This window comes from Wyeomyia smithii, chromosome 2 (assembly GCF_029784165.1).
Source record: "Wyeomyia smithii strain HCP4-BCI-WySm-NY-G18 chromosome 2, ASM2978416v1, whole genome shotgun sequence".
In the NCBI taxonomy this organism is placed as follows: domain Eukaryota; kingdom Metazoa; phylum Arthropoda; class Insecta; order Diptera; family Culicidae; genus Wyeomyia; species Wyeomyia smithii.
Window position 1 is genome coordinate 280,633,637 of NC_073695.1, and position 26,418 is coordinate 280,660,054.

The window sequence follows — 26,418 nt, forward strand, 5'->3', positions numbered from 1 at the left end:
TTCGTGATGTCTTGGCGAGTCGTGACCTACCCTACATGTCCCTTATATACATTTTCCTGAAATCCATCCACGCCCCAGTCTAGTCACATTCCTTTCCATCCACATTCAACAAAACGGCAAGAACACGTCATAGACCTCGATTTTGGAATCGGCAGCTGAACCCCACACGAATCCGCCAGGACCTGAGAACCCGAGGCCTTTCGTGATATCTTGGCTTGAACAACAGCGAACAACAACAACGAACCATAACCAGCAACTGAACCCCGCACAATACTTCCAGGACCCGAGGATTACAAGCCCCTGTCCCAGCTCATAACATCGTGGCTTAGCAGAACAAATCCATACATGCTGCATATTCATGGCCATTCGACGATCATCAGACGACCATTCAACTACAAAACATTAATTGAAAAATATATGCTAGTTTTAAGATAGACTTAATTTCAGCTCGTAGTCGGCAGCGAGGATAAAAAATTTGCTTAAAGATTTTAAGTCATCAGATATTATTGGCGCCGTTAAACATTAAATTGTATTTGTGCCGTGTCAAATAAACGATAGGTGAAGAAAGAAAAAAAAGAAAAAGTTGTTCATTCCCAATGCCAATCCCAGTTGCAACCTAACTGCTGTCAAAATCTGTCTTCATCCGCTTGATTTTAGCCTAGTATTGAACTGGTAGCACTTCCAAAGAGCACCGTGATTTTTGTCAGTTTAAGTAAATCAACGAAGGGTTCAGTTTGTAAACAACTATCTGGCATCTCTTTTTTACTTGCATCGTAAATCGCAATATCGTTTTTTAATTCCTGGGTAGGATGGCACTGACCCAGTGGAATTAAAAAATTCACTATAAATGTTCCTTATTAAATGTCAGAACGACTTATCAATACTATTTATTATTTAGAAAAAAACTTATTTTAATATCAAACTTAATCAAACATTTCGTTGTGTGGTTGTTATTGTACTGTGTAAGTTACCTTTCTAGCGTTTGTCTGTGGCTTAGTTCGGGTATGGAGTATTCGGTTTAAGTACAAGTGCGTACCAATATTTTTGAGACTACCATGAATCAACAAGAAAACATAATTTAACTACACATGAAAATTTCTCAATTCACTTTTATCTGATCTTTCGTAGTGTGTGTACCTGACTAGCAGAGTAAAATATACAAATCAACATAGAGCGGCATGGTATAGCAATAAGATAGAGTAATAAAACCGCTAATAATGACGAAGGCAGGTGGGCGCGGTGTTATTTGTATTGGTTGTACTGCTCTTTGTGAAGCGTCTCGGACACCAGAAACTAGTTTGCATGATCAGTACAACGCATTGAAAGCCTCTGAATTGTACCTCTATAATCCAACCTGAAGTGTAAGTTTGCATGTATGTGAGGTGAAACATCATTACGAGTACAACCAGCATAATGGCTCGTGTATACGGGAATGGCACGAATAGTGTTTATGAAGGTATACATTTATCATTCTCCGACGCATGCCATGAAACTGTGCTCTGAGGGTGTGCGACAACCTAAAGAACTAGCTATCGTTGACCAATTTTGTGCTACCTGTACTATAATTTGTGTTGTGCTTGAAAGAGGTGGGTCATACTCATCATACGTGCCATTGAGCAATAGCCCGTTATTGATTTTGGTTTCAGTAGTTTCAAAATCTGTGAGAAGCAACAGTGAATATATTAATGAAGCACGTTGATATCAGTCGAGTTAAGAGTAATTAAAGTGATTATTTACCGTTCGAGTATAAGTTCATTTGACAGCGAGTTACGCTGTTGTTTTTGCTTCACACCCAGGTATGCAGCACTGTGTTAGCTAGTTGATTGAGTGTTGCACGTAGTGAGTGGTCAGTTCTTCAAGGTAACCGCGCGTACAGATCAATTATTTCGTTGTATGGTAGTCATTGTGTTGTGTGTGTTTGCCTGTGGCTTAGTTCGGGCATCGAGTAGTCGGTTTTAGTACGCATACGCTAGTATACATTTGAGCGCGTAAGAGAAAAGTGACTGGGTGATTAAATCGACAGTGCGGACGAATCGAGATCTGCAGGAGCTGGAAACATTACAAAGCACCAAGTTGTTATAGTGGTTTTAGCAATTTTTTCAGAATCAGAATACATCAGATCCGATCTTTTGTTATATCCTATTTAATCTGAATCAAAAAACTAATTTGATGTGAATCATAGCAAAGTATGTTGCGCGTAACTCGAAACAGATTTTTTTAACTTTAGATAAGAGAGCTCTCAAACTTATCAACTTTATAGTTGCCATTGCTAGCCTTACGAAACAGAACCGTGATAGAACGCTAGTTATTGTTCAGACGAGAAAATTGTGAGACTGTTACAATTTAATTACTCTATTGTTACGCAGGAGAAAATTTATTAGCACTTAATGTGTTCATAGCTGTTTTTTAGTGAAAAACAAAAAAAAATAGAGTCAAAACTTTTACCCAAGTATTTCTTCCGATACGTAGAAAACGAACTGGTATTCACCCGAAATAAGCGTAACGAAACAAAGTTGAACAAGATGGTAGACAAGCAACGAACTTTTTTGACATACTTCGTGGTATGCTTAACCCTTTCAGGTAATTATCGTTACGATATTTTTCTTGTAATACTAATAATAATGAAGCTTGTTTCTTAAATCTTACGTGCGTGTTGAAGGCCAAAACCGACAGAAACGCATTACAGTGATGGCAGTGAGAGTATGGTCTCTAGTACACGCCCTCTTGTTATACAACAAAAATTCATTCGTACTTGATTGTCAATAATTATTGAATTCGTGTATCAATTCATGAACGAAATTATGTTCTATCCTCTAGTAGAAAAGCAACTTGAATGTAAATAATAAAAAAATTCTACAAGTGAACAATGATCGGAAAATTGTTTAAAAATATGATGTCAGTTCAAGATTCTCAAGCAACATTCCCAAAAAAAATGAGTTTTGTATGCTCTGAGTGGCATAACTAAAAAAAAGATCATCCTTGAGAAAATGTTTTACATCTCGGACGACATATTTTATTGATATTAGTTATTCAAAGAAGTATTTTTTTATGTAATGGCCTAAACTCTACTGAATGGAAAGTGTGTACCAATATTTTTTAGATGACCACAGTGAAAACATAAACTATCTTGCATGAAACTTCTCACTTCACTTCTGTCTGATCTCTGATAGTGTTGGTGCCTGGCTACCAAAGCAAAATGAAAAAATCAAGGGGATGGCAGTCCTTTTTAACTCTACACGTTTGACAGTAGGCAAACATATCGGGGCTATATTTAAAATATAGGGAACCATTCAAATATTACATAACGCGGAATTTGGCAATTTTCAATACCCACCCACCCCCATGTAACGCAATTTTACATGTTTGCCACATGCAATATAACGCTCCGCTGAATACCCCCCCACCCCCTAGAGCGTTATGTATTATTTGAATGATCCCTAGCCCTGAGGCAGATGCCCAGCAGAAAATTTATATACTTATCACTTTAGTCGGGAAAACTTTTCACTCATTCAACATAGGAAGAGATAGCATGTTGTCACTCCCCTGGAAAAAATCTACAAAACGACACAGAGTGGTCAGATATAGTAAAAAGAGAATAATGAAAAGCCGCTAATAATAAAAAGGCAGGTGGGCGCGAAGTCATTTGTGTTAGTTTCTCTTTGTGAAACATCTCGAACACCAGAAATAAGTTTGTATGATCGGTGAAACGTTTTCAAAGACACTGAACTACACCTTTATGATTCAACCCGATAAGGCTGTATGTGAGGTGAAACATTACTGTGAGTAAAACCAGCAGAATGGGATCATGCATACAGAGGAGACGCGAATGAAGTTTATAGAAGGTAGAAAATTAGCATTTCTCCGAGAGTTTGACAACCTGTAGTGACGAACTGACCACTGTAGAAATGGTGGCTCATAGAACGTGCTATTAAGTAATTTATCCGTTTTGGTTAATGGGTTTGGTTGCGACAGTTGCACTCTTCAAAGGTTCAAGTAAACAGACCTACCTGTACTGCTCACAGTGAACATTTTTACAAATTCCACGTGTATTAGTCGTAGAAGTTACGAACTATATGGCGATTGAATATTATTGGTACCGTACTAGGACACCTGATTTACCTGATATGTCGTAATCGCTAGAAAGATTTTACAGATATTAGGTAGGCATAGAGATAAGCAACATATTGCACACTGTGACAGCTAGTATACTTAGTGTTGCACGTGGTGAACGGACAACTCTTCAAAATAAACAGCGCTACGATTAATCATTTCGTTCCATAGTGTGTTGTGTATTTTTGCTTTCCAAATACCAGTACCAGTTCGTATTGTGTGAGTTACCTTTCCAGCGTGAGGGTGTAACTTAGTTTGAGCAGCAAGTAGTCGTTTTAGGCACGCATACGCTAGTATGAATTCGAACGCGCGAGTGAAAAGAGGCTTGCTGAATAAACGTGTGGTCAAATCCAGATCAGTCAAGATCTTTAAAACTTTGCAAATCAACGAGTGCTCTAGTGGTTTTTTATGTTTTTTTTTTGTCCACGTATTGGCGTTAATCTCTTATTTGTTGTTTTTTTTTCCTCATCTATCTTATTTGTTGTTAAGCATTATGTTTAAATTGCAATAAAGTGATAAAAGAGTGCCGGATTAGGACATCTAAGAGTTCATAGCGCCATAAAACCACTACAAGAGTTTTTCGAGTCTTGGACATTCTGTTGCATGACACCGAGGTGTGCAACATATTGCGCATTGTGGCAGTCAGTTCACTAGGCGTTGCACATGGTGTGCAGTCAGCTCGTCATAATAATCGGTGCGCTTCGAATAATCATTTCGTTCCATGGTTGTTGTGTGTTCCTGCGTTCCCAAAGTGTTGTCGCTGTATTCTAGAGTTACCTTTCTAGTGCGAGGCAGTGTTTTTATTTGAGCATAAACTAATCGCGTATACGTAGTATACGTTCGAGCGCGTAATAGAACAGTGGCTGGTTGGATAAATTGACTGTGGGGTCAAATTCGTATTGACAGGAGCAAAAACAGTGCAACTTAACAGGTGCCACATATTGGCACCATCTCTCCAGTGTGAACCACTCCACAGTATACAACTTGTGTTGAAAATGTTTTCCGTACGACGCGAAAAAAGTTTCGAAACAGAATGTAGCGAAAGTAAGAATAACAAAGCAGAATAACGACGCCGTGCCAATTATTGAAAAGTTTATAAAAAAATAAACCTGTGACAACCTTATGCCGGTTAGGTGGTGAATATATATGTACCATTAATGTACCATTAATTGTTTGCTTGTGAGTCCGAAGAAGAGGGAAAGCTCAAAAAATTGTCTAGTTATTCTTTCCCATCACACTATAAGTGAGTTGAAGTTAACCCGAATTAATATAACGATAAAACATTAAACAAAATGGTAGATAAGCAACACACTTTCTTTGCATACTTCGTGGTGTGCTCAACTTTTTCAGGTAATTATAGTTATGGCATATCTTTCTTTATCGTAATACATATTATAAATTTTCTAAGCTATCACCAGTTGTATATACATACCAGCATGGCTCTCAATCGATGTTGTGATGATTATTGAAAAAGAGATTTTGAAAAACCGAAATTCTGAATTAGCCCACTGGCCCAAATGGCATATTACGCGTTTTTTTAATGGGTGTGTATATGTAACGCTCTCCAATCTTACTCACTCTTCTCAACAATGAATAGACCGTTTTCAATCTAAGTGCCTAGATTGCTCTTATTCAGTTTGAACATTTTATATGAAAAAGTGGGAAAAAGGTACTCTGTTATTATTCAGAATATATAAAAGAATATAAAAATGAAATTATACTGTTAAAAATATTCAAAAATTTCGAGAAATACCTTGCAAACACTACCAGGATTATCATAATTGAAAGTTCGTGTTGAAAGTAATTTACTTGTATATATAAAATGCTAAATTGTAGAGACACTGTTGCTAAATTGCAGAGAAACGCGAAAAATTTATTAGACTTTATTTTTGTTTTTGTACGTTTAACATTCGTATGGAAGCATCGAAAATCAGCATTCCTATTTTCGTTCAAATCAATTCGAATGTTCGATTGTATGCATAATACAATCGGAAATGATGTCTTAAGTCAACTTCAGTGTCCAATTTCTTTAAGTGAAACTTATCAACTTTAATAAACAGTGTATAAAGTCCCAGTGTAACAGTAAATTTTCCAAACCGATAGGCAAGCCGGAACTTTTACTAAAATTATTAAAATTTTATTTTACCTACCAGTAATTGAACACAAGTAATATTAGTGCTTTCCAATGGTTAACAAACTTAACTATCAGCGATGGCTGCTTCAAACACAGACACATCGTAAGTTGAGCTAACAGCGGTTTTTCATACTTAGATTATGTTTCAGAATAAACATTGTGATGATGTGTGTTTTCATTTGGCTTAATTTTCGTCGTCGTCGTCGACGGAGTTACCGTTTCTATTGTGCTTATCACCGACACGGGGAAAGGTAGCTTGGCGGACAAGTTACCTACTACATATGTGTTAACATGTCTACAGTTCTTGTTGCTATCAACTGTATAATTAAATGTAATACTGACGTTTATTCAAACCAAGTATTATTTTCGAGAAGATATTTAACAAGAAACAAATAAGAGTCAAATACATCAATGTTTTTCCAAGAATTGACCTTACATTGTTCCGAAAGTAAGGAAATTCATGAATCATTTTTAATTTCAATAGATTATATATGTACATTATCATACTTATACTGATAAAAATCCAATAAAATCATTGTCATATCACTTATCAAAGTAAACTCTGATCAAAAACACATCCTACTATCAAAAACTCCTACCCGAGGTCTTTGTAGGGATGCATAGGTGTCAAACAAACTAAAGACTACATTCTAGCATTCCAGATAGCACCTTTTATGAAATTCTTGTTTTAAAACTTTTCACGGTTGCAGGATTTTTTATGACACTAATGAAATTTAAAAGAATTGAGCAACACTTCGTTATTCACATGTTCCATTCTCGGTGTTCAACAATAGGGATTGCTCAGTGACCAGTGTTCTGCAACCTGGTTCCAATTGCATATTTCATGATGGTTTTAAATAACGATAATGTCACATGATGTGACCTACTATCTTTTCACAGATTTATTTCTTAACGAATACAATTAGAATTAGAATGTAATAGTTTAATTGACACGGCACGATACAATTTATGTTTAAATGAGCCAGGTACATTTTTTTTTAAATTCTAAATTAGCAGGGAAAAGAGGGAGGCCTTTTTTTTATTCTCGCGGCCGACTAAGAGCTAGTGGGGATTTAAGGTGAGAGGAGGGGTGTTACAATTTTGTTTTTAACTATTTTATATTACAGAATGTATTCATTTGTACGTGGCTAACCAGTGATGTTCTATTTGAGCAGTTTTGGTCTTAGGTGTCTGCGTAAACATAGAGATGCCGAGTCTTCGTTTTAGTGTCTCCAGCCGGGTGTATCGTTCTCTTTCAGTTTGTCACAGAAATTCTATTCTAGCAAATAGATAAAAGAAATCAAATTTTAATGCCAGCATTTTTTATAAACCCGTATAGCTGTGTCATGTACTGGAGATCACCGCTTCCCAGAATGTCTCTAACGGGTACGTTCGGTTGTTTTCCTCGGGCCCGAAGAGAATCTATAAGCTCAAACCTAACACCACAGTATTCGGTACACGACCAAACAACATGCTCGATGTCATGGTAGCCATCGCCACAAACGCAGTGATTACTGTCTACAAGCCCTATACGAAAGAGATGCGTGTTTAACGTATAGTGATTGGACATCACGCGAATGAAGTCCCGACCTACATCCAACCCCTTGAACCATGCTTTCGTCGATACCTTAGGAAAAATGGAATGTAGCCACCGTCCCAGTTCATCTGAGTTCCATGATGATTGCCAACTGTTGAGTGTTCTCTGACGCAAAATGCTATAAAATTCATCATAAGCAATTGGTCTTACATAAATATCACCATCAATAGCACCCACCTTAGCTAAAGCGTCAGCCTTTTCATTGCCCGGAATGGAACAATGAGAAGAGACCCACGCTAAGGTAACCCGGTAATTTTTATCTGTTGAAGCACTTAAAAACCGCCGTATTTTCCCCAGGAAATACGGGGTGTGCTTCACAGTCTTCATCGATCGCAGAGCCTCAATGGAACTGAGACTGTCTGTGAAGATGTAGTAGTGGTCTATGGGCAGGGTTTCGATGATCCCAAGAGAGTACTGAATGGCAGCAAGTTCTGCGACGTACACGGAAGAAGGAGCATCGAGTTTGTAGGAGGCGGTAAAATTTTCGTGGAAAACACCGAAGCCAGTGGACTCATCTAGATTAGATCCGTCAGTGTAAAACTTTTTATCATAACTAACATGTTTAAACTTATTGGAAAAATTTTTAGGGATCTCTTGGGGTCGCAATTGATCCGGGACACCAGAAATGTCTTGTTTCATGGTGGTGTCGAATAATATAGCATTATTAGAAGTATCTTAAAGTGCGACATTGGAGGAATCGTATGAAGAAGGATTAATATCTTGAGCCATATAGTCAAAATATAAAGTCATAAATCTGGATTGAGATTGAAGGTCGACCAACCTCTCGAAATTTTCAATTACTAATGGGTTCATAACTGTGCATCGAATTATCAACCGGTAAGAGAGATTCCAAAAACGATGTTTCAACGGAAGAATACCCGCTAGCACTTCAAGACCCATCGTATGGGTCGACTGCATGCAACCTAAGGCAATACGCAAACAACGATATTGTATTCGTTCCACTTTTGATCTAATGTGTGTTTGCTGCGGAGCGGAAGCAGAAACGCCCGTACTCAATTACAGACAATATCGTTGTTTGGTAAAGCCTTAGAAGGTCTCCTGGGTGGGCTCCCCACCAGGTTCCGGTAATCGTACGAAGAAAATAATCTTCTGTTGGCATTTTCGTGTCAGATACCTAATATGGCAAGCCCAGGTGCATTTAGAGTCGAACCAGACCCCGAGATATTTAGCGACTAAAACCTGAGTGATTGTTTTACCCGTTAGTAGGAGCTGCAGCTGAGCTGGATTATGCTTCCTAGAAAAAACGACCAGCTCAGTTTTCTCCGGAGAGAATTCGATACCCAGCTTAAGAGCCCATTCAGACAAATTGTCTAAGGTATCTTGCAATGGTATTTGCAGATCGTTAGCCTCGCTTCCAGTAATGGATACAACGCTATCGTCTGCAAGTTGCCGTAGCGTGCATGAATTTGCAAGACATTTATCGATGTCATTGACGTAAAAATTATATAAGAGAGGGCTTAAACATGAGCCCTGGGGAAGACCCATGTAACTAATTCGGGAAGTTGTCGAATCACCATGTGAGAAATACATATGCTTTTCTGACAACAAATTGAGCAAAAAATTGCGAATGAAGTTTCTCGGTTAAAACTTCAACAGAGACAGAGTCAAAAGCCCCCTTAATGTCCAAGAATGCAGAAGCCATTTGCTCTTTTCGAGCAAAGGCGAGTTGAATTTCGGTAGAAAGCAACGCTAGGCAATCGTTCGCTCCTTTGCCCCGGCGAAAGCCAAATTGAGTATCTGAAAGTAAACCATTTGTTTCGACCCATTTGTCTAACCGTAAGAGAATCATTTTCTCCATTAATTTCCGGAGGCAAGAGAGCATTGCAATCGACCTATAAGAATTGTGATCAGAGGCGGGTTTTCAGGGTTTTTGAATAGCAATGACTTTTACCTCCCCCCAGTCGTGCGGAACAATGTTTAGCTCAAGGAACTTGTTGAACAAGTTCAACAAGCGTCTTTTTGCAGAGTCGGGTAGATTCTTCAACAAGTTGAATTTAATTCTATCCAACCCTGGAGCTTTATTGTTGCACGAGAGGAGAGCCATTGAAAATTCCAACATCGAAAATGGAGGCTCTTCCGTAGCTACTAAAAACGCGTCGCAAAAGGTCTTCTGTTCGGGGACAGAGTCCGGACGGACCTTTTTGGTGGAATCGAGTATCCAGCGATCTGAATACTCCTCGGACTCATTCGAAACGTGACGATTCCGCATGCGCCTGGCGGTATACCAAAGAGTGCTCATCGCTGTTTCCCTCGACAACGCGTTCACAAACCGCCGCCAGTATCCGCGTTTTTTTTTGCTTTTATCGAGCTCTTCATTTGTCTATCCAGTACATCGTACTTTCGGAGCAAATCGATAGTGCCTTGTTCTCGGAAGGCCAAATACACCGAGGACCTCCGCGCGTACAGGTCTGAGCACTCTTTGTCCCACCACTTGGAGGGAGGGCGCCGTCTAATCGTTACCCCGGGTATCGGTTTCGTCTGAGCTTGAGTCGCGGCGTCGATGATCAAGCCAGAAAGGAACGCGTATTCTTCCTCCGGAGGAAGTTCCACGTGGGACTCGATTCTTTGCGATATTATGGTCTCATAGGACTTCCAATCAATGTTACGTGTGAGGTCATACGCAATATTGATTGGATCCGTTGGAGTTGACCCATTAGCATTAGAGATAACGATTGGTAGGTGATCACTACCGTGGGGATCATTGATTAGGTTCCCAGGCAATCTAACGCTAGCGATGTCGAGCAAAGGGATAGGTCAAGCACGCTTTCGCGTGCTGGAGGATTAGGTACACATGTCGCTTCCCCAGTATTCAAAAGTGTCATATTGAAGTCGTCGATTAAGTTACAGATTAAAGAAGATCGGTTGTCGTCGTACAGCGACCCCCATATCTAACAGTGAGAATTAAAATCTCCCAATATCAAAAAAGGCGCGGGAAGCAACTCTGCTATATCAGTGAGATGCCTCTGTTCAATCCGCGCGGATGGAGGGATATATAACGAAACAAGGCATAGGTCTTTTCCATTCATATTCGTTTGAACGGCAACGATTTCAATATTCGAGATAGAGGGGAGGTCGATTCGGAAGAAGGAATAGCACTTTTTAATCCCTAAAAGTACCCCTCCACCGTGTGAGTCTCGATCTCGACGAATAATGTTAAAATCGTGGAAATTGAGTTGATCGTTTGAATTGAGAGAGGTTTCACAGAGCGCAAATGCGTCACAATTGTATGTATTTATTAAATGAGAAAATAGATCGAATTTGGGGATGATACTTCTGCAATTCCACTGTAATACAGTGATAAAATTCCTAACCTCTTTCGCCGTATTAGTCATCGAAAGATATGATAGCTGAAATGAGTGGCCAAGTTGCTGCTAGTTGCTTCAAAAAGGTTTTCACTGTAGGAAGAAGGGCAAGAAGAATATTTTGTAGGGGATCTGGTATGTTGAATGTTTTAAATATCCAGTCCACAAAATCAGAAAATTTTATGAACCCTGTTTCTTTTTTATCTTCTGATCGAGAAATGGGTGCACGAGGGGTTTTTGGTGCCCCAGGAAGCGGTGGGTACTCCTGGTTTGATTTAAAATTAAAACCGGGAGGTACTTGCTTCGGTTTTTTTTCACCGCTTCCTTTTTGTGTTGGCTTATTGGTCGTTCCGTCATCTTGCGACCTTTGCGAGAAAGATTAGGAGAGTTGATCATTCTCCTCTTCCTAGATCCTTCTGGCATGGCATAAGAACACCCTTCGACGGGATCGTCAGAAGTACCCTCATCGGTTGGCAAAAAGGAAAAGATGTTTCCTGTCGAGGGTGGCTCAGCACTCTTCAGCATTTCTGCGAAAGAGCGCTTTGATCGTTCCTTGAGGGAACGCTTGATTTTTTCCTCGCGCTGTTTGTACGCGGGACACGCCGAAAGGTCATGCCGAGTTCCCTCGCAGTAAAGACACTTTTCAGTATTCTCTCTGCAAGCGGTCTCAGCATGATTGCCTCCGCACTTGCTGCAGCGTGCCTTGTTGCAGCAGTAGGTGGCTGTATGACCTAACTGCTTGCAGTTTTGGCAATGCATGACCCGCGGTACGAACAGGCGTACAGGCAGACGAACCCTGTCCAAAGAGATGTAGTCCGGCAGTGCGGATCCGGCGAATGTTACACGGAAGGAATCCGAAGGGAAGAATTTCGATGGATACTGAATGCAATTGCTTGACATCCAGTATCTTTACATCTTGAATCAGGGGGTTCTTGAAGCAGCCAACCCCGTGACGCAAAATGTCATCGACCGTGAGGCTTCCTTTGGTAACCACACCGTCGATCTCCACGTCCTTGGCAGGGATGTACACGCGGTACTCTCTCGTGAAGAGCTCGTAGCTAGCAATTGCGTTTGCTTGCTTCAAGCTACTCACAACAACTCGCAGTTTGTTCGGTCTAACCTTTGTAATTTCGGTTACGTCCGAAAACTGTTTTGCCAGGTCCTTGCCGATTTGAATAATATTTAGAGGCTTCTTTATGGGCCTGAAGTGAACTACGAACGGACCTTTCGAAGCATCTGGGTAAGCTTTCACCCGTGTTGCCGGTACCCTTGGTACGGGGCTAGGTAGCGGGGATGGTAGAGGGGAATTGATGGGGGAGATCTCAATCTCTTCCACATTTGTTTCCTCATCCAGGAATAGTTGCACCTGCATGTCGTCCATTTTGCGGGAGCGTTACGCTCTTCCGCACACAAACGATAAATATTCGAATGTGGGGGGGTGTCAAGTAGTTGCTAATAAATTTTAAAAACAATTTTCCAAACTACAATGGATCAAAATAAAAAAAGGCAGTAATACTAATACTAATAACATATGTATTTGGAGTCGACCGTGTATTGATATCGGGGTTTTTTTTTCTTCGGCTCAGTGGTCTTGTTATTTGAAAACAGCTATTCAATTTTGTCCTACGTTTCGACACCGGTTGGTATCTTCCTCGGGGAAACTGTATTTAAATAAGTCAACTATTTTAACAATTTTCATTTGTACATACATTGCCTACTTACAAGTTCTAGCTTTGTTTCGCGTCCTACGGTTTTTGAAAACGTATAACTGTGTGTTCTGTATCGTTCGATAGTGACATTGGTGGATTGGCTAAATTTGGAAAATTATTATTTTAAATGTGTCATTTTTAGCTTAGGTTTAAAGTTTTTTACTATTTCGGTGTTTAAATTTTAAAAAAATTTTAAAAACTGTGATTGTGGCGGTTGCGTACTCTATGGTGGATTTATGCTACTAAGGTATGCGATAAGTCATGAAAGTAAAAATAAGTCATGAAAAGAGAACCGTTCATTTTTGGCATTGTTCGATTTTGGCAACAGGAATTCTGACGTGTTGCCGAAATTGGGCGGGGTCTGTATTTTGATTAGGGGCCATCCACATACAACGTGGACAGATTTTTAACGATTTTGACCCCCCCTCCCCCTCCGTGGACAACTGCCCATATAAATTCTAAAAAAATTGTATGGACCGTGGACATTAGCCAACCCCTCCCCCCGAAAGCTGTCCACGTGGTATGTGGATGGCCCCTTATTAATTTGCAGCACTCTATTTTAGAGGAAAAAAAATATAGAGGAAAGCACTCTATTTTAGAGGAAAAAATCTAAATTGAGTACGATTAAGTAGGAATTAAACTTATATCTATTTGTATTTGTCTTGTGAAAGATAGGAATTGGAAGTAATGTTTTGTAAAGTAATATTATGTTGAAGATTGTAATGTAAAAGAAAATTAATTGAAAAATATAAATACAAATGTGGGAACTCTTATATCAAGATGAAATGAATTTGGTTTTCCTTTATACCGTCACATCGGGATGCAACAAGGATTGTCATATTGAATTCATTCATTCACCTGTTCAAAGATTTTTAATAACATTCTAACAGCAGAACGTAAAACTGTCTAATAGTGAAGGTGGTTACGAACTTTCCGAAAAAGCTTCACCTTCAAGACATCAAAATAGTCTAGGCTCATAGAAGCTAAGTAGCAAACATTTTTTTTTTAAGGGGGGATTTGTGAGTAGCTTAAGTATTTATGATAAATATTAGTAAATAATGAGTATGTGTGTCCAATCACAAATGGTGACTTCTCAACACTGTTAGAAAAATTGTAATTTTAATTGTTAGGATTTGTTTGCTTTCGCAATTAGGACTTATCATTCGTAGGGATTTAAACCTACTTGTCAGAAAAGGGGAAGTAAACTTACAACTAACTTAATTGCTAACTTATTGGCTATAAAGAGAGCTTATCGTAGCAATTGAGGATTGCAACGATTTTTGTCGAAAATTGTTAATAATTTTATTTGACATAGCTTCTAATGGTTCAACACCAGTAAGTCTATGTAATTCGAGTGTACCAAACCAAGGAGGACGCTTCAAAATCATTTTCAGAATTTTATTCTGAATCCTTTGGAGCGTTTTCTTCCTTGTTGAACAGCAACTTGACCAGATCGGTACAGCATAAAGCTTTGCTGGTCTAAAAATTTGTTTGTAAATCAAAAGTTTGTTCTTTAAACAAAGTTTAGAATTCCTGTTAATGAGAGGATATAAACATCTCGTATATTTGATGCACTTGGCTTGTATACTCTCAATGTGCTCTTTGAAAATAAGTTTTTTATCATAAATTAGTCCCAAGTACTTAACCTTGTCGGAACAACTTAAAATAACCCCATTCATCTTGACAACGTGATTATTGTTTGGCTTGAGGAAAGAAGCCCTAGGCTTATGCGGAAAAATTATCATTTGAGTTTTAGAAGCATTGGGAGAGATTTTCCACTTTTGCAAGTAGGAAGAAAAAATATCTAAACTTTTCTGCAATCGACTGCATATGACACGAAGACTTTTTCCTTTTACGGAAATGCTTGTGTCATCGCAGAACAATGTCTTTGTGCATCCTGGAGGCAAATCAGGAAGATCTGAAGTGAATATGTTGTACAGGACTGGACCCAAGACTGAACCTTGAGGTACACCTGCTCTGACAGGAAATCTATCAGATTTTGAATTCTGATAGACAACCTGCAGAGTTCGATCAGTAAGATAATTATTTAAAATTTTGATTAGGAAAATTGGAAAATTAAAAGTTTGCAATTTCGCAATCAAACCTTTATGCCAAACACTGTCGAATGCTTTTTCTATGTCTAAAAGAGCAGCTCCAGTGGAATAACCTTCAGATTTGTTAGCTCGTATCATATTAGTAACTCTGAGCAATTGATGAGTTGTGGAATGCCCATGGCGAAATCCAAACTGTTCATTTGCAAAAATTGAATTTTCGTTGATGTGTGACATCATTCTGTTAAAAATAATTCTCTCAAACAGTTTACTTATTGAAGAAAGCAAACTGATTGGTCGATAACTTGAAACTTCAGCTGGGTTCTTATCCGGTTTTAAAATGGGAGTAATTTTTGCATTTTTCCATAATTTGGGAAAATATGCAATTTTGAAGCAGCAATTGAAAATTTTCACTAAAAATTCCATTGTGCTCTCAGGGAGATGTTTGATTAGTATATTAAAGATTCCATCGTCACCAGGTGCTTTCATATTTTTGAAATTTTTAATAATTGATTCAATCTCATTCAAGTTAGTTTCAATTATTTCTGCAGGTAAAAAATTCTGGGAAGAAATTAAATCCAATTGACGTGTGACTTCATTTTCAATTGGACTCACAAAATTCAAATTTGAGTTATTAACATTCTCAAACTGCTGAGCAAGTCTTTGAGCCTTTTGTTCATTGGATACAAGAAAACGTTCACCATCTTTTAAAACTGGAATAGGCTTTGAAGGTTTCTTAAGAATCTTCGACAGCTTCCAAAATGGTTTTGAATATGGTTTCAATTTTTCAACTTTAGTCTCAAAATTTTGATTTCTCAGAAGAGTAAATCTATGTTTAATCTCTTTCTGTAAATCTTTATAAATAGTTTTAAAAACAGGGTCACGAGAACGTTGATATTGACGTTTGCGGACATTTTTCAAACGAATTAGAAGTTTAAGATTTTCGTCAATTATTGATGAATCAAATTTCACTTGAGCCTTTGGAACAGAATAATTCCTGGCATCAACAATTGCACATTTTAATGCTTCCAAAGCGGAATCAATATTCACTTCGTTTTGCAAATCAAGCTCATTATTGAAATTTCTCTCAATATGAGTTTTGTATCTTTCCCAATTAGCCTTGTTATAATTAAAAACAGAGCTCATAGGGTTTAAAACTGATTCATGTGATAAAGAAAAAGTTATTGGAAGATGGTCAGAATCAAAGTCAGCATGTGTGATCAAATCACTACATACATGACTTTGATCTGTTAGCACCAAATCAATTGTTGAAGGGTTTCTTACAGAAGAAAAGCATGTAGGACTATTCGGAGACAAAATAGAATAGTATCCTGAAGAACAATCATTGAATAAAATTTTGCCATTGGAATTACTTTGAGAATTATTCCATGAACGATGTTTAGCGTTAAAATCGCCGATTATGAAAAATTTCGAACGATTTCTGGTGAGTTTTTGTAAATCACCTTTAAAATAAGTTTTGAGCTCGCGTGTGCATTGAAATGGTAAATATGCTGCGGCAATAAATAAAATCCCGAGTTCAGTTTGAACTTCAATTCCCAAAGTTTCAATAACTTTCGTCTCAAGATGGGAGTTCAAGATGGAGATGTTTGATTCGGCGATGAATAAAAATTGCAATTCCACCGCCGGAACCCTGAATCCTATCATATCTATGAACCACGTAATTGGGATCATATTTTAATTTTATGTTAGGTTTCAAAAATGTTTCAGTAATAATTGCAATATGCACATTATTTACTGTTAAAAAATTAAAAAGCTCATTCTCATTGGCCTTCAATGAGCGAGCATTCCAATTTAATATTTTAATTGTTTTATTTAAAATCATTGCTAAATTTTAAATTAGAAACAATTTTAATAGTAAAATTTGTGCCTATTTGAATGGCTTCAAACATTGATTTTGCCTGCAACATGGCGTTCATAAGATCGAACATTGCCTGTTGCAAAAAAGAAAGTTTACCTGCCGTAATAGGCCCCAGGCAGTTGACATTAGAAAAAATATTTTCGGCAGCAATATTAGCTGGAGTAATAGGTGTACTGGCAAGTTGCAAAGGCTAATTTGTAATGCAATTACAGGAGTAATGAAAAGTGCTCCGTCGAAAGCCTTAGATGCAATTCTGCATCTATTACCACTCCACCAGGTAATACAACTAGAGGCGGAAAAAGTGCATTGAGACTAACACGCCTTAAAAAAGTACCTGATGGAGATCAGACAGGCCAGCTGGCAATCCTCAAACATTTTCAGCTGAGCAAACATTAACCAGGTATCGAAGATTGGATGAATACAGAAGCAAACTTCGAAATACCTTTCAAAATCATAGAGACCGAACGGGAAGTTTGGGAACAAGGTGGCCCAAACATCCGACAAGGCTCTGTCGTCTTTTACACAGATGGCTCAAAAATGAATGATTCAACCGGAGCAGGTATAAATGGTCCTGGGATAAGTATCTCGATACCAATGGGCCGTTGGCCTACAGTGTTCCAGGCCGAAATATTTGCAATTTATGAATGTGCACAAGTCTGTTTGGCTAGGAAATATAGGCATGCTAACATATGCATTTTTTCTGATAGCCAAGCAGCACTTAAAGCACTAAAAGCCTTCACATGTACCTCTAAGCTAGTATGGGAGTGCATCCTTTCACTGAAACAACTGGCAGAAAGGAACCAAGTATGTTTATACTGAGTTCCTGGTCACTACGGAGTGGAAGGCAATGAAAAAGCCGATACGAGCTAGACAGGGGTCATGTACCGATTTCATTGGCCCAGAACCGTTCTGTGGGGTGTCATCAAGCGCCTTGAAAGCAGAATTGAAAACCTGGGAACATAGGACAATACAAGAGAACTGGAGATGCTCAGTAGGGCTACGCCAGTCTAAACGCTTTATAAAACCAAGCGTCAAGAAAAGCCAGTAATTGCTTAGTTTAAATAAAAAGGGACTAAGGACAATTACCGGACTGTTTATAGGACACTGTCCAAGTAAGCATCACCTGAAACAAATTGGTCAGTCAGATGACGAAATTTGTCGTCTCTGCGGGAATGTGAAACCGCAGAACATTTGCTCTGCCACTGCAGTGCACTAATACAGCGCAGAATAAGAGCCTTTGGAAAAGGAACTTTGGAGCCTTTTGAGGTCTGGTCTGCGAATCCTAATGAGGTTATACATTTCATACGAAATACAGTGCCTAATTGGGAGAAAGGGTGCGATAGGACAACGACGATCACTTCCATCAATAGTGATATGTCTGCCACGAGTACCTAGACTAAAGAAGAGGTATACCACAAAAGATCAAAATAATGGTCGCAGTGGTCCAAATCTTACAAAAAAAAAAAATAGGTGTACAATTATTTTCTAGCGTGTTTTGCTTACCCATATTAACGGTCATTTTCGAACTACCAACACTAGGCGGTATAATGTTCGAACTACCTGTAACCTGTGCATAAGTTAAACGGGTATGCGAAGGAGTAGGTATGCGTCACTGGTACGCTTGGAGAATTTTGTTTTGAAGTTGGTTTTAATTGAGAAATTGAATTTTGTTTACCAATTGCTAAACGGACTGGGCATTGATAAAAATTTGACATATGGTTGCCGTTACAATTCGCACAGCGAAAATTTTTACTCTCTTTCACAGGACATGTGTCCTTTTTGTGAGAAGAGTCTCCACAATTAAGACATTTTTGGTCCATGTTACAGAATTTGGAACCATGGCCATAACGTTGGCAAGTACGGCATTGGGTGATATGCTTTTCACCTCCGCCATACTTCCTATAAATTTCCCACTTTACACGCACATTATACAAAGCATGTGCTTTTTCAAAAAATTTTAAGTTGTTAACCTCATTGCGGTTAAAATGAATTAAATAATTAACAAGGGAAATTCCAGTTCTCTGACTGTTTTCGCCTCGTGATTTTTGTTTCATTAGAATTACTTGGGTAGGGGCTATGCCAAGTTATTTGTTAAAGTAAGTTTGATCTCATCAACGGTTTGATCGTTGGTGAGACCTTTCAAGACAACCTTGAACGGCTTGGCGTTCTTGGTGTCATATGTAAAAAAATTGTACATCTTGTCAGTTAAATACTGAACAAGACGATCACGACCCTTTACTGAGTCGGCTAATAAGCGACATTCACCTCTACGGCCAATTTGATAGGTAACTTTAACGTCAGAAACAAACGTTGAAAGTTCCTTTTTGAATATATTAAATTCAGAAGAAATAGTTACCACAATAGGTGGAACTTTCTCCTTTTTTAAAGATTTTATATTTTGTATAGTTTCATTATTGGTAACTTCCATTTCACCAGCTTCATGCTAAAGCAAAATATCAAAAGGATTGTCACTACAGACACTCGAAGTGTCAGAAAGAGATGCCTCTCTTTTCCTCCCCGCAGCGATGCGAGGTTTCTTTTTCCGTCCAGCCATTTCAGGTGATACGAAAAAAGTTAAAAACAAATGTTAAATTCAAAAGTTGGTAGTCTTGAGAAAGACTGATGGGAAATAACTTTCAGGTAGTCTTTAAAAGACACACTGACAAAACACAAACTTTGAAGCTATAGGCAGTCAAAGACCAGTCCACAAGCAACCACAAAAACGTCTGATCTGTAGGACAGTTCAAGACGCACTGAAAGTAGCAAACATTAATTGACCAATTGGGACGGGGACATTCTGTCAATTTTTTTTGCCACTGCTATACAGGATATCACAGCAGGCAGTTGGTGACTACTCATGAGTTTGTGCCAGGCATGCTCGCATGTGATTGATACATTGTTCGTGAAAATTCGACCTTGAAAGTTTTATGAAATTTTAACTGTTTAACAATGAAGCGATAATGACAACTAGAGAATCACAAAATTGTACATCATTGTCAACAACTATAAACATCGGTTTCTACAACTGCAGAGTGGAACAGTACGTTCCGTCTCCCTTGAGATGTTAAGCTGCCTTCAATTTGGCCACAGTAAAGAACGTTGCAGAAGAAATCGGATCTGTGTTAATTACGCGAATCTCTACCACGAAGGAAGCTGTTCAACATCAGTAGTATGTGTGAACTGTCGTCAAGAACACCATGCTCTTTCGAAGAAATGCCCAATTTACGAAGATGAATGTAAGATCCAAAAACTGAGAGTAACTGAGAAGATCTCCATACGAGAAGCCACCCTTAAACGACGTTTTTGGACCCCGAATCCATCTCCACCACGTCTAACGAAAAGCTTTGCTGCTAATACTTTTAACCGACAACCCATTCTGCACAAGGAAAAAAAGTGCAGTAAAACAAACTCGTAACTCGAAAACAGAAGCAACCGAAAGTAAACTAACACCACTAATATACGAGAAGACAAATAGTTTAAATGAAATGAGTGAAAACAATAGCGTTCAACACAACAATTCAACCCCTTGTGAAACAGTATCACAAGATGTAACACCAACAAAAGACTTTTTTCTCAGGTGAAATTGACTTGCATACAGAACTTCAAGCTGTAGCAGTTATGATTACTTTTCCGATTCATATGACTATTTGTAATCTTTATCTACCACCAAACAAAACTGTAAACGAACTGATAATGAACTCAATGATCGCTTGAAACAACTTCCAGTGCCTTACTAGTTACAACTAATTGCAATGCACATAACACTATTTGGGGTAGTACTAGTATAAGTTCAAGAGGAAGATTTATCGAAAATGTAATCGAACAACATGATTTAAATATTTTTAATGATGGCACATCCACCCATTGTAGTGTGGCCAATAACTCATACTCAGCCATTGATTTGTCATTTGGTTCTCCTTGGCTCCTTTCCCATTTTTCCTGGCAAGTGCATTCAGACCTTTGCTCGAGTGATCACTTTCCTATTATTTTTAAACCCCTCCAACGAAATCTCGACATTACGAGACGCCCTCGTTGGATCACGCAAGCGGCTGACTGGCCGAACCATCAACATTAAGTTTCCCTAAATGTTGTTATGTCAGCCTGGCGATGTGTTGCAAAAAATAGAACATTTTTCTGCTTGTCTCATAGACGCTGCCAAACACACCATTCCGATGACTTCTAGCAAAATCAAAAGATGGAAACCCCCATGGTGGAAACAATATGTCCAAATGCATTTTTGCGAGAAGGAAGTCATTGAAGAAGTTCAACAAGTACATGAGAATCAATTATCATAGCCATACAGGAACCTAACAAAAGCTCTTTGAACCCATTAAGCTACCGACCGATATCTCACATGCTGCTTGTGTAAAATAATGGTAAAAATAGTTAATCAACGATTAACATGGTATTTGGAATCCAACGGAATATAAGATTCGGACCAATCAGGGTTTTTTAAATTTCGAAACACGATGGATAATTTGATTACTTTGAATCAGCAATTCAAGAGGCTTTTGCCAACAAGGAGCACTTAGTGTGCATCTTTTTTGACCTGGAAAAAGCGTACGATACTGCATGGAACTACATGATTGTTAACCTACTCTCTGATTACGAAATCCGAGGAAATATGCTTAGTTTTGTAGAAAATTTCTTACGAGAACGGCGCTTCCGTGTAAGTGTTGGAAACACGACCTCTACTGTACGTAACCAAGAAAATGAAGTTCCCCGAAGAGCAGTGTTAAGTGTAAAATTATTTCTGGTCGCAATGAATTCTATTAAGAGATACATCCCTTCCCCTATTAGAAAACTGATTTTTGCGGATGACGTAGTGGCTGAAACAACTGAAAAAAAATTACGTATTATAAATACAACACCCTTCGAGTGACCCACTTCACACCGAAACTCGTGAAAAGAAACAATACTCCTAACGAGAATGAGGATTGGCCATACCTTAATGACTCATAGTTACCTTTTCGATAAATCTTCATGCCCACGATGTGAAAATTGTAAGCCAGATCTTTCAGTAAAGCATATTCTAGATGACTGCACTCTATATACACAAGCCAGACAAAAGTTCGGTATTAATAGTTTGAGCTTAGGAGACAATCTCACAGGTAATGAAAACTTGATTAAATTTATTGAAGAAACAAAACTAGATACTAAAATATAGACTAACAGAATTTGTAAGTAGATAAATCGTTAAAAATCTGTCCACGTGGTATGTGGATGGCCCCTAACTGATAAATCGTGACAAATAGTTTTATTGCTATGTCCATTGATCATAGTCACTAAAATATACAGGTTTTAGATCCCGTTAGTGTTCTCCTCCATTCAATTGACACCAATCAACCAAGCTGCACAATCATTACGTACACATTAGCTCACAAAGTTTTAGAAACGGAATACCGTATACGTCCCGTGCAAACCACTCCCTTGAAGAGACAAGTACACTTTGATTTTCTATTACGCGGTGCTTCGTACATAGAAATGAACAATAACTACCGTATGTAATTAAACCGCACAAACTAACACGATACCCAGCGAAATAGTTTCTTGATTGTCTGATTGACGAAAATAGTTTCTTGATCGATCTTGATTCGCGTAAAGAATATTAAATCTGGGTTAATATGTTTTGTAACAAATGCTTTTACCTAGATAAATGGCAAAATTATTTTCAAGAATTTCGCTAAAATCTCGTTAATAAAGAATTTTTCCTTTGCAGTTGAAAAATCATTATTTTTGTATCCATAATTTCTGGGTGGTGTATAGTAAGATCGACAAATTATCGACTTTGAGTTTTCAAGTACATAGGACTCGGTAATACTGGATGTGTCGCTAACCAGAACACTACTTCAAAGGTAAAGCAAACATGAAATAAGACGCGAATGTTCCTTAAAATAAAGCGTCTATCATAAAAAAAATGCAAACATAAAGTACAATCAAACCTGTTTTTGTGCAACGTTTTCTTGTGCGAATTTGAACTGTTTTTGTGCGGTGTTACCATATGCGACAGCCGTTTAGTTTTTCGGTTCGTATATATATATATATATATATATATATATATATATATATATATATATATATATATATATATATATATATATATATATATATATATATATATATATATATATATATATATATATATATATATATATATATATATATATATATATATATATTTATATATATATATATATATATGCATTACAAGCCATCCATGTGAAATATTGCGGTTACGTATATAACATTTATACTAATAAAAGCTTTCATCAGTACTATTAGTTTTTCGTGTGATACGCTTATGGAATAGTTAGTTAGTTAGAAATAGAATAGTTGCTTTGATTTTTGTCCCGCATTCCCATATATTCGTCGACGTTTTGCGCAAGTTGAAACATCACCGAAATGAACAAGGGCACCTATAGACGAAAGATTGTAACAGGACCATAGCAGACAATGACAACACTAACACAGCCGAGGTGTGGACACTAGTCACTTAATCACAAGCAATACCAAGTAATACTATATTATAACCATAAAAGGCCAATATAACTAAACGGACAAAAGAGATACTAGCGGATGATTCCGAAACCGAATATACCTTACTGCGTTTCCTTTTATGAACAGATTACATAGCAGCAGACTAACCATGACTTTAAACATGACGCAACTCAGGGGAAACTGGATATCGTAGTTAAAATGAGCCTTTCAAATTTCTATTACAGACACCACAATCGAAGATGCATCAAGAAAGATAAATGACAAAGCAGGAACAATACTCACCGGAAATATTGTTCATTTATTGAAATGTTAGTTTGGCCGACAACCAGCTCTCTATCATTTTTTAAGAACACGTATTTACCTTCCAGTGAGAGATAAAACCCAACGGTTGCAATTTCCTTACAAAATGTATACTTGTACGAACAAAAAGAAGCTTGCTCCTAGAAATGTAGTTAGTAGCTATTGAATAATTTAATAAAGCAAATACTACGCATCTGTAAAAGCAATCGACCTGTTTCTGGATATCGGAGAATTTCTGCGAACGGCAACTGAAGCAAAGAAACGCATAGGTTTCGCATTCCGGTTCCGAACTTGACCTTCTGTTTTCTCGACACAAACTTCAAAGCCAACCATTAGACTACGAAACTGATGCGACGAACTGAAATATAAATATATATATATATATATATATATATATATATATATATATATATATATATATATATATATATATATATATATATATATATATATGTATGTATACATATATAATATATATATATATATATATATATATATATATATATATATATATATATATATATATATATATATATATATATATATATATATATATATATATATATATATATATATATATATATATATCTAGCTGATCCATATTATTTTTTCTAATTTGCCGCAACTAAGTTTTCCGATCCAAACCGACTCCACGTTCCACTCCCTCAGTTTCCAGCTTCATTTCTCTCTTTCAATTAGTTCACCTATTAATTACTGTCTACATATGTACTTTCGTCTAGAGAAAAGATCACTACATATTGAAATTGAATCTCAATCTTCTCTGGAAACAAGCGATATTGTTATAGTAACACGTTTTCTTAATTTATAAAACTTTCCCGAGACAAACCAATTATGCCACCGCATTCCGTAACAGAAAATAATATCATCACTTTCAGTATTTTTTTTTTAAATATTTGCATAAACAAAATAGGACAATTTTGACATTAATTAGTTTCTCCATTTGTCCATTTGTCAGAGTTTTACACAATATGTAAATAAACATTAATGTCCAACAATCTCGACTGGAAGAGACCATTATAGTCAGTAGAATCGTAGCACTATCCCTGCAAGTTCACGTGCACTACTAACGGTTGGCTGCAAAGTCTATGCAGAATAAACAGAAGGTCAATTTTCTACGTGGATTGTAGCAACTGCCGCAGGTCTTTGTCTTTTCCTAATGTCAAAGCATTGCAAGCAACTCAATCGACTCATTCACACATATGACAAACAATATCTGATTGTGTTTTCACAACCAAGTAAGACAGTGAACATGAGGAACGCGTGAGAATGTAAGATGAAACTGTTATAGTAGCTATTATTGTTCTTTGGCAAGAAACATAAGCTATGGTGCTGAGTTCTTTTCCGTAGATTTGGGCTAATTCTCTGGTTTGTAGAGTCGTTGTCAGCTATAGTTGATATGCTATATTAATGCACATGTCGAAAATCTTTCAAGAATTTCCGGTGAAATACAATATATTTTTTTATATTCGTTTGTTAGCAGAGGTACTTTCAACTAGGCTGTGAGATAATTTGAATTAAGTTTTGCCATTAGTCTCATTCATCTTTGAAACCACTTTTAGCTTAATTTGGGATCAATTTCTGCTTTGGCCTTTTCTTTCATTTAGAAGCATCCTTCAACCATTGAGCTGAATCTAAATCTTTTTTTTTTGGCCTATTCCACTCGTTAGAATTACCTGCTTTATTAATTTGAACCAAATTTAAGATTATTTTCATGTTCACTTTTAATTGTTTTTAAAAAAAAATTTAAAAGTAAAATTGTAGTATTTTTTTTCACTTTACGTTTATAATGGTTTATTCCTCAGAGCGTTTTCATGCATTTTAAGTAAAAATTGGTGTGATTCTTAGTTTTTAACTTGTAGTTAAGTTTTTATTTTTCATCCTCTAAAGAAACTTTCGGCCATATTTAACTAACTGTTGTATCCTTTTTGTTTCTAATCTCTTATTTGATTTATTCGAGCGGTTTGCAATTTTATTAGAAATTCATTTTTGCTTTGACAAATTTCATGAATTTAGAGCTATGTTTTGACTAATTTCTGTTTGGCCTCTAATTTTGTTTTGCTAGAAGTCATTTAAGAGAAGATTCTTGAGTTGATTTCTTGCATTAAGAAGTGTTTCCAATCATTCAAAGCATAACTTGTGATTATATTTCTTTTGGTTTCATCTAGAGTGTTAAAGCGTTTCAAGAGTTTGGATTTCTTTGCTGGTTTGAAGACAAGTTATTGATTTGTTCGCCTCAACCAATATAGAATAATCATTTCAGTTCTTTTTTCTCAGTAATATTGTAAATTATTTTGGTTTTGATTCTCATCCAACGGAAACATTTACAGCAAAACTAAGAATCATTTTCTTCTTTTCCCTTTTCTGATCTTTGGTGCGTTTCTCAGACTAAAAGGATTTTTTATGGAATTCTTCTTATTTAAGGCTTTTCGGGTCTAAGGGGTTTAAAGCTGAAACTGAGATTATTTTTGTTATTTTTTTTGCTGGCAATCCTTTTGTTTTATGTTTATTCACGAAATAAACCACAGACATTTTAATTTTCAAACGTTTTTCAATTTTTTTTTATAAAATAATATGTCCACGTGGTCAAAGAGAAGGGAGAGAGGGTTTTATCAATGTCTACAAGAGAGGACAGGAGGGGAGGGGGGTGCTCTTAAATGACAAATTTTTGTCCACGTGGAATGTAAACGGCCCGTAATAAGATCATCATTTACAGGAATCATCCAGAACGATCCAAAAACTTCAGTGAAATCAATATGACAGTTACTGAATCATTATTATTTTTGTACACACATTGAA

General features: G+C 37.2%; 1 protein-coding gene across 10 annotated transcripts in view; it reads left to right on the forward strand.

The window, feature by feature from the left end:
* Positions 1 to 1,398: 1,398 nt before the first annotated feature.
* Positions 1,399 to 26,418, forward strand: part of LOC129721721 (fasciclin-3-like) — a 67,891-nt gene continuing 42,871 nt past the window's right edge. For 3 of the 10 annotated variants that reach the window (XM_055674617.1, XM_055674616.1, XM_055674624.1), the window contains exons 1-2: positions 1,399 to 1,456; positions 2,470 to 2,580. In XM_055674617.1, coding sequence (XP_055530592.1) covers positions 1,414 to 1,456; positions 2,470 to 2,580 — 154 coding nt within the window. In that variant the 5' untranslated portion in view covers positions 1,399 to 1,413. Of the gene's footprint in view, positions 1,457 to 1,594; positions 1,797 to 1,867; positions 2,187 to 2,469; positions 2,581 to 4,599; positions 5,461 to 26,418 lie in introns of those variants that run through there. The other 7 variants (XM_055674622.1, XM_055674621.1, XM_055674623.1 and 4 more) reach the window with 7 other exon arrangements.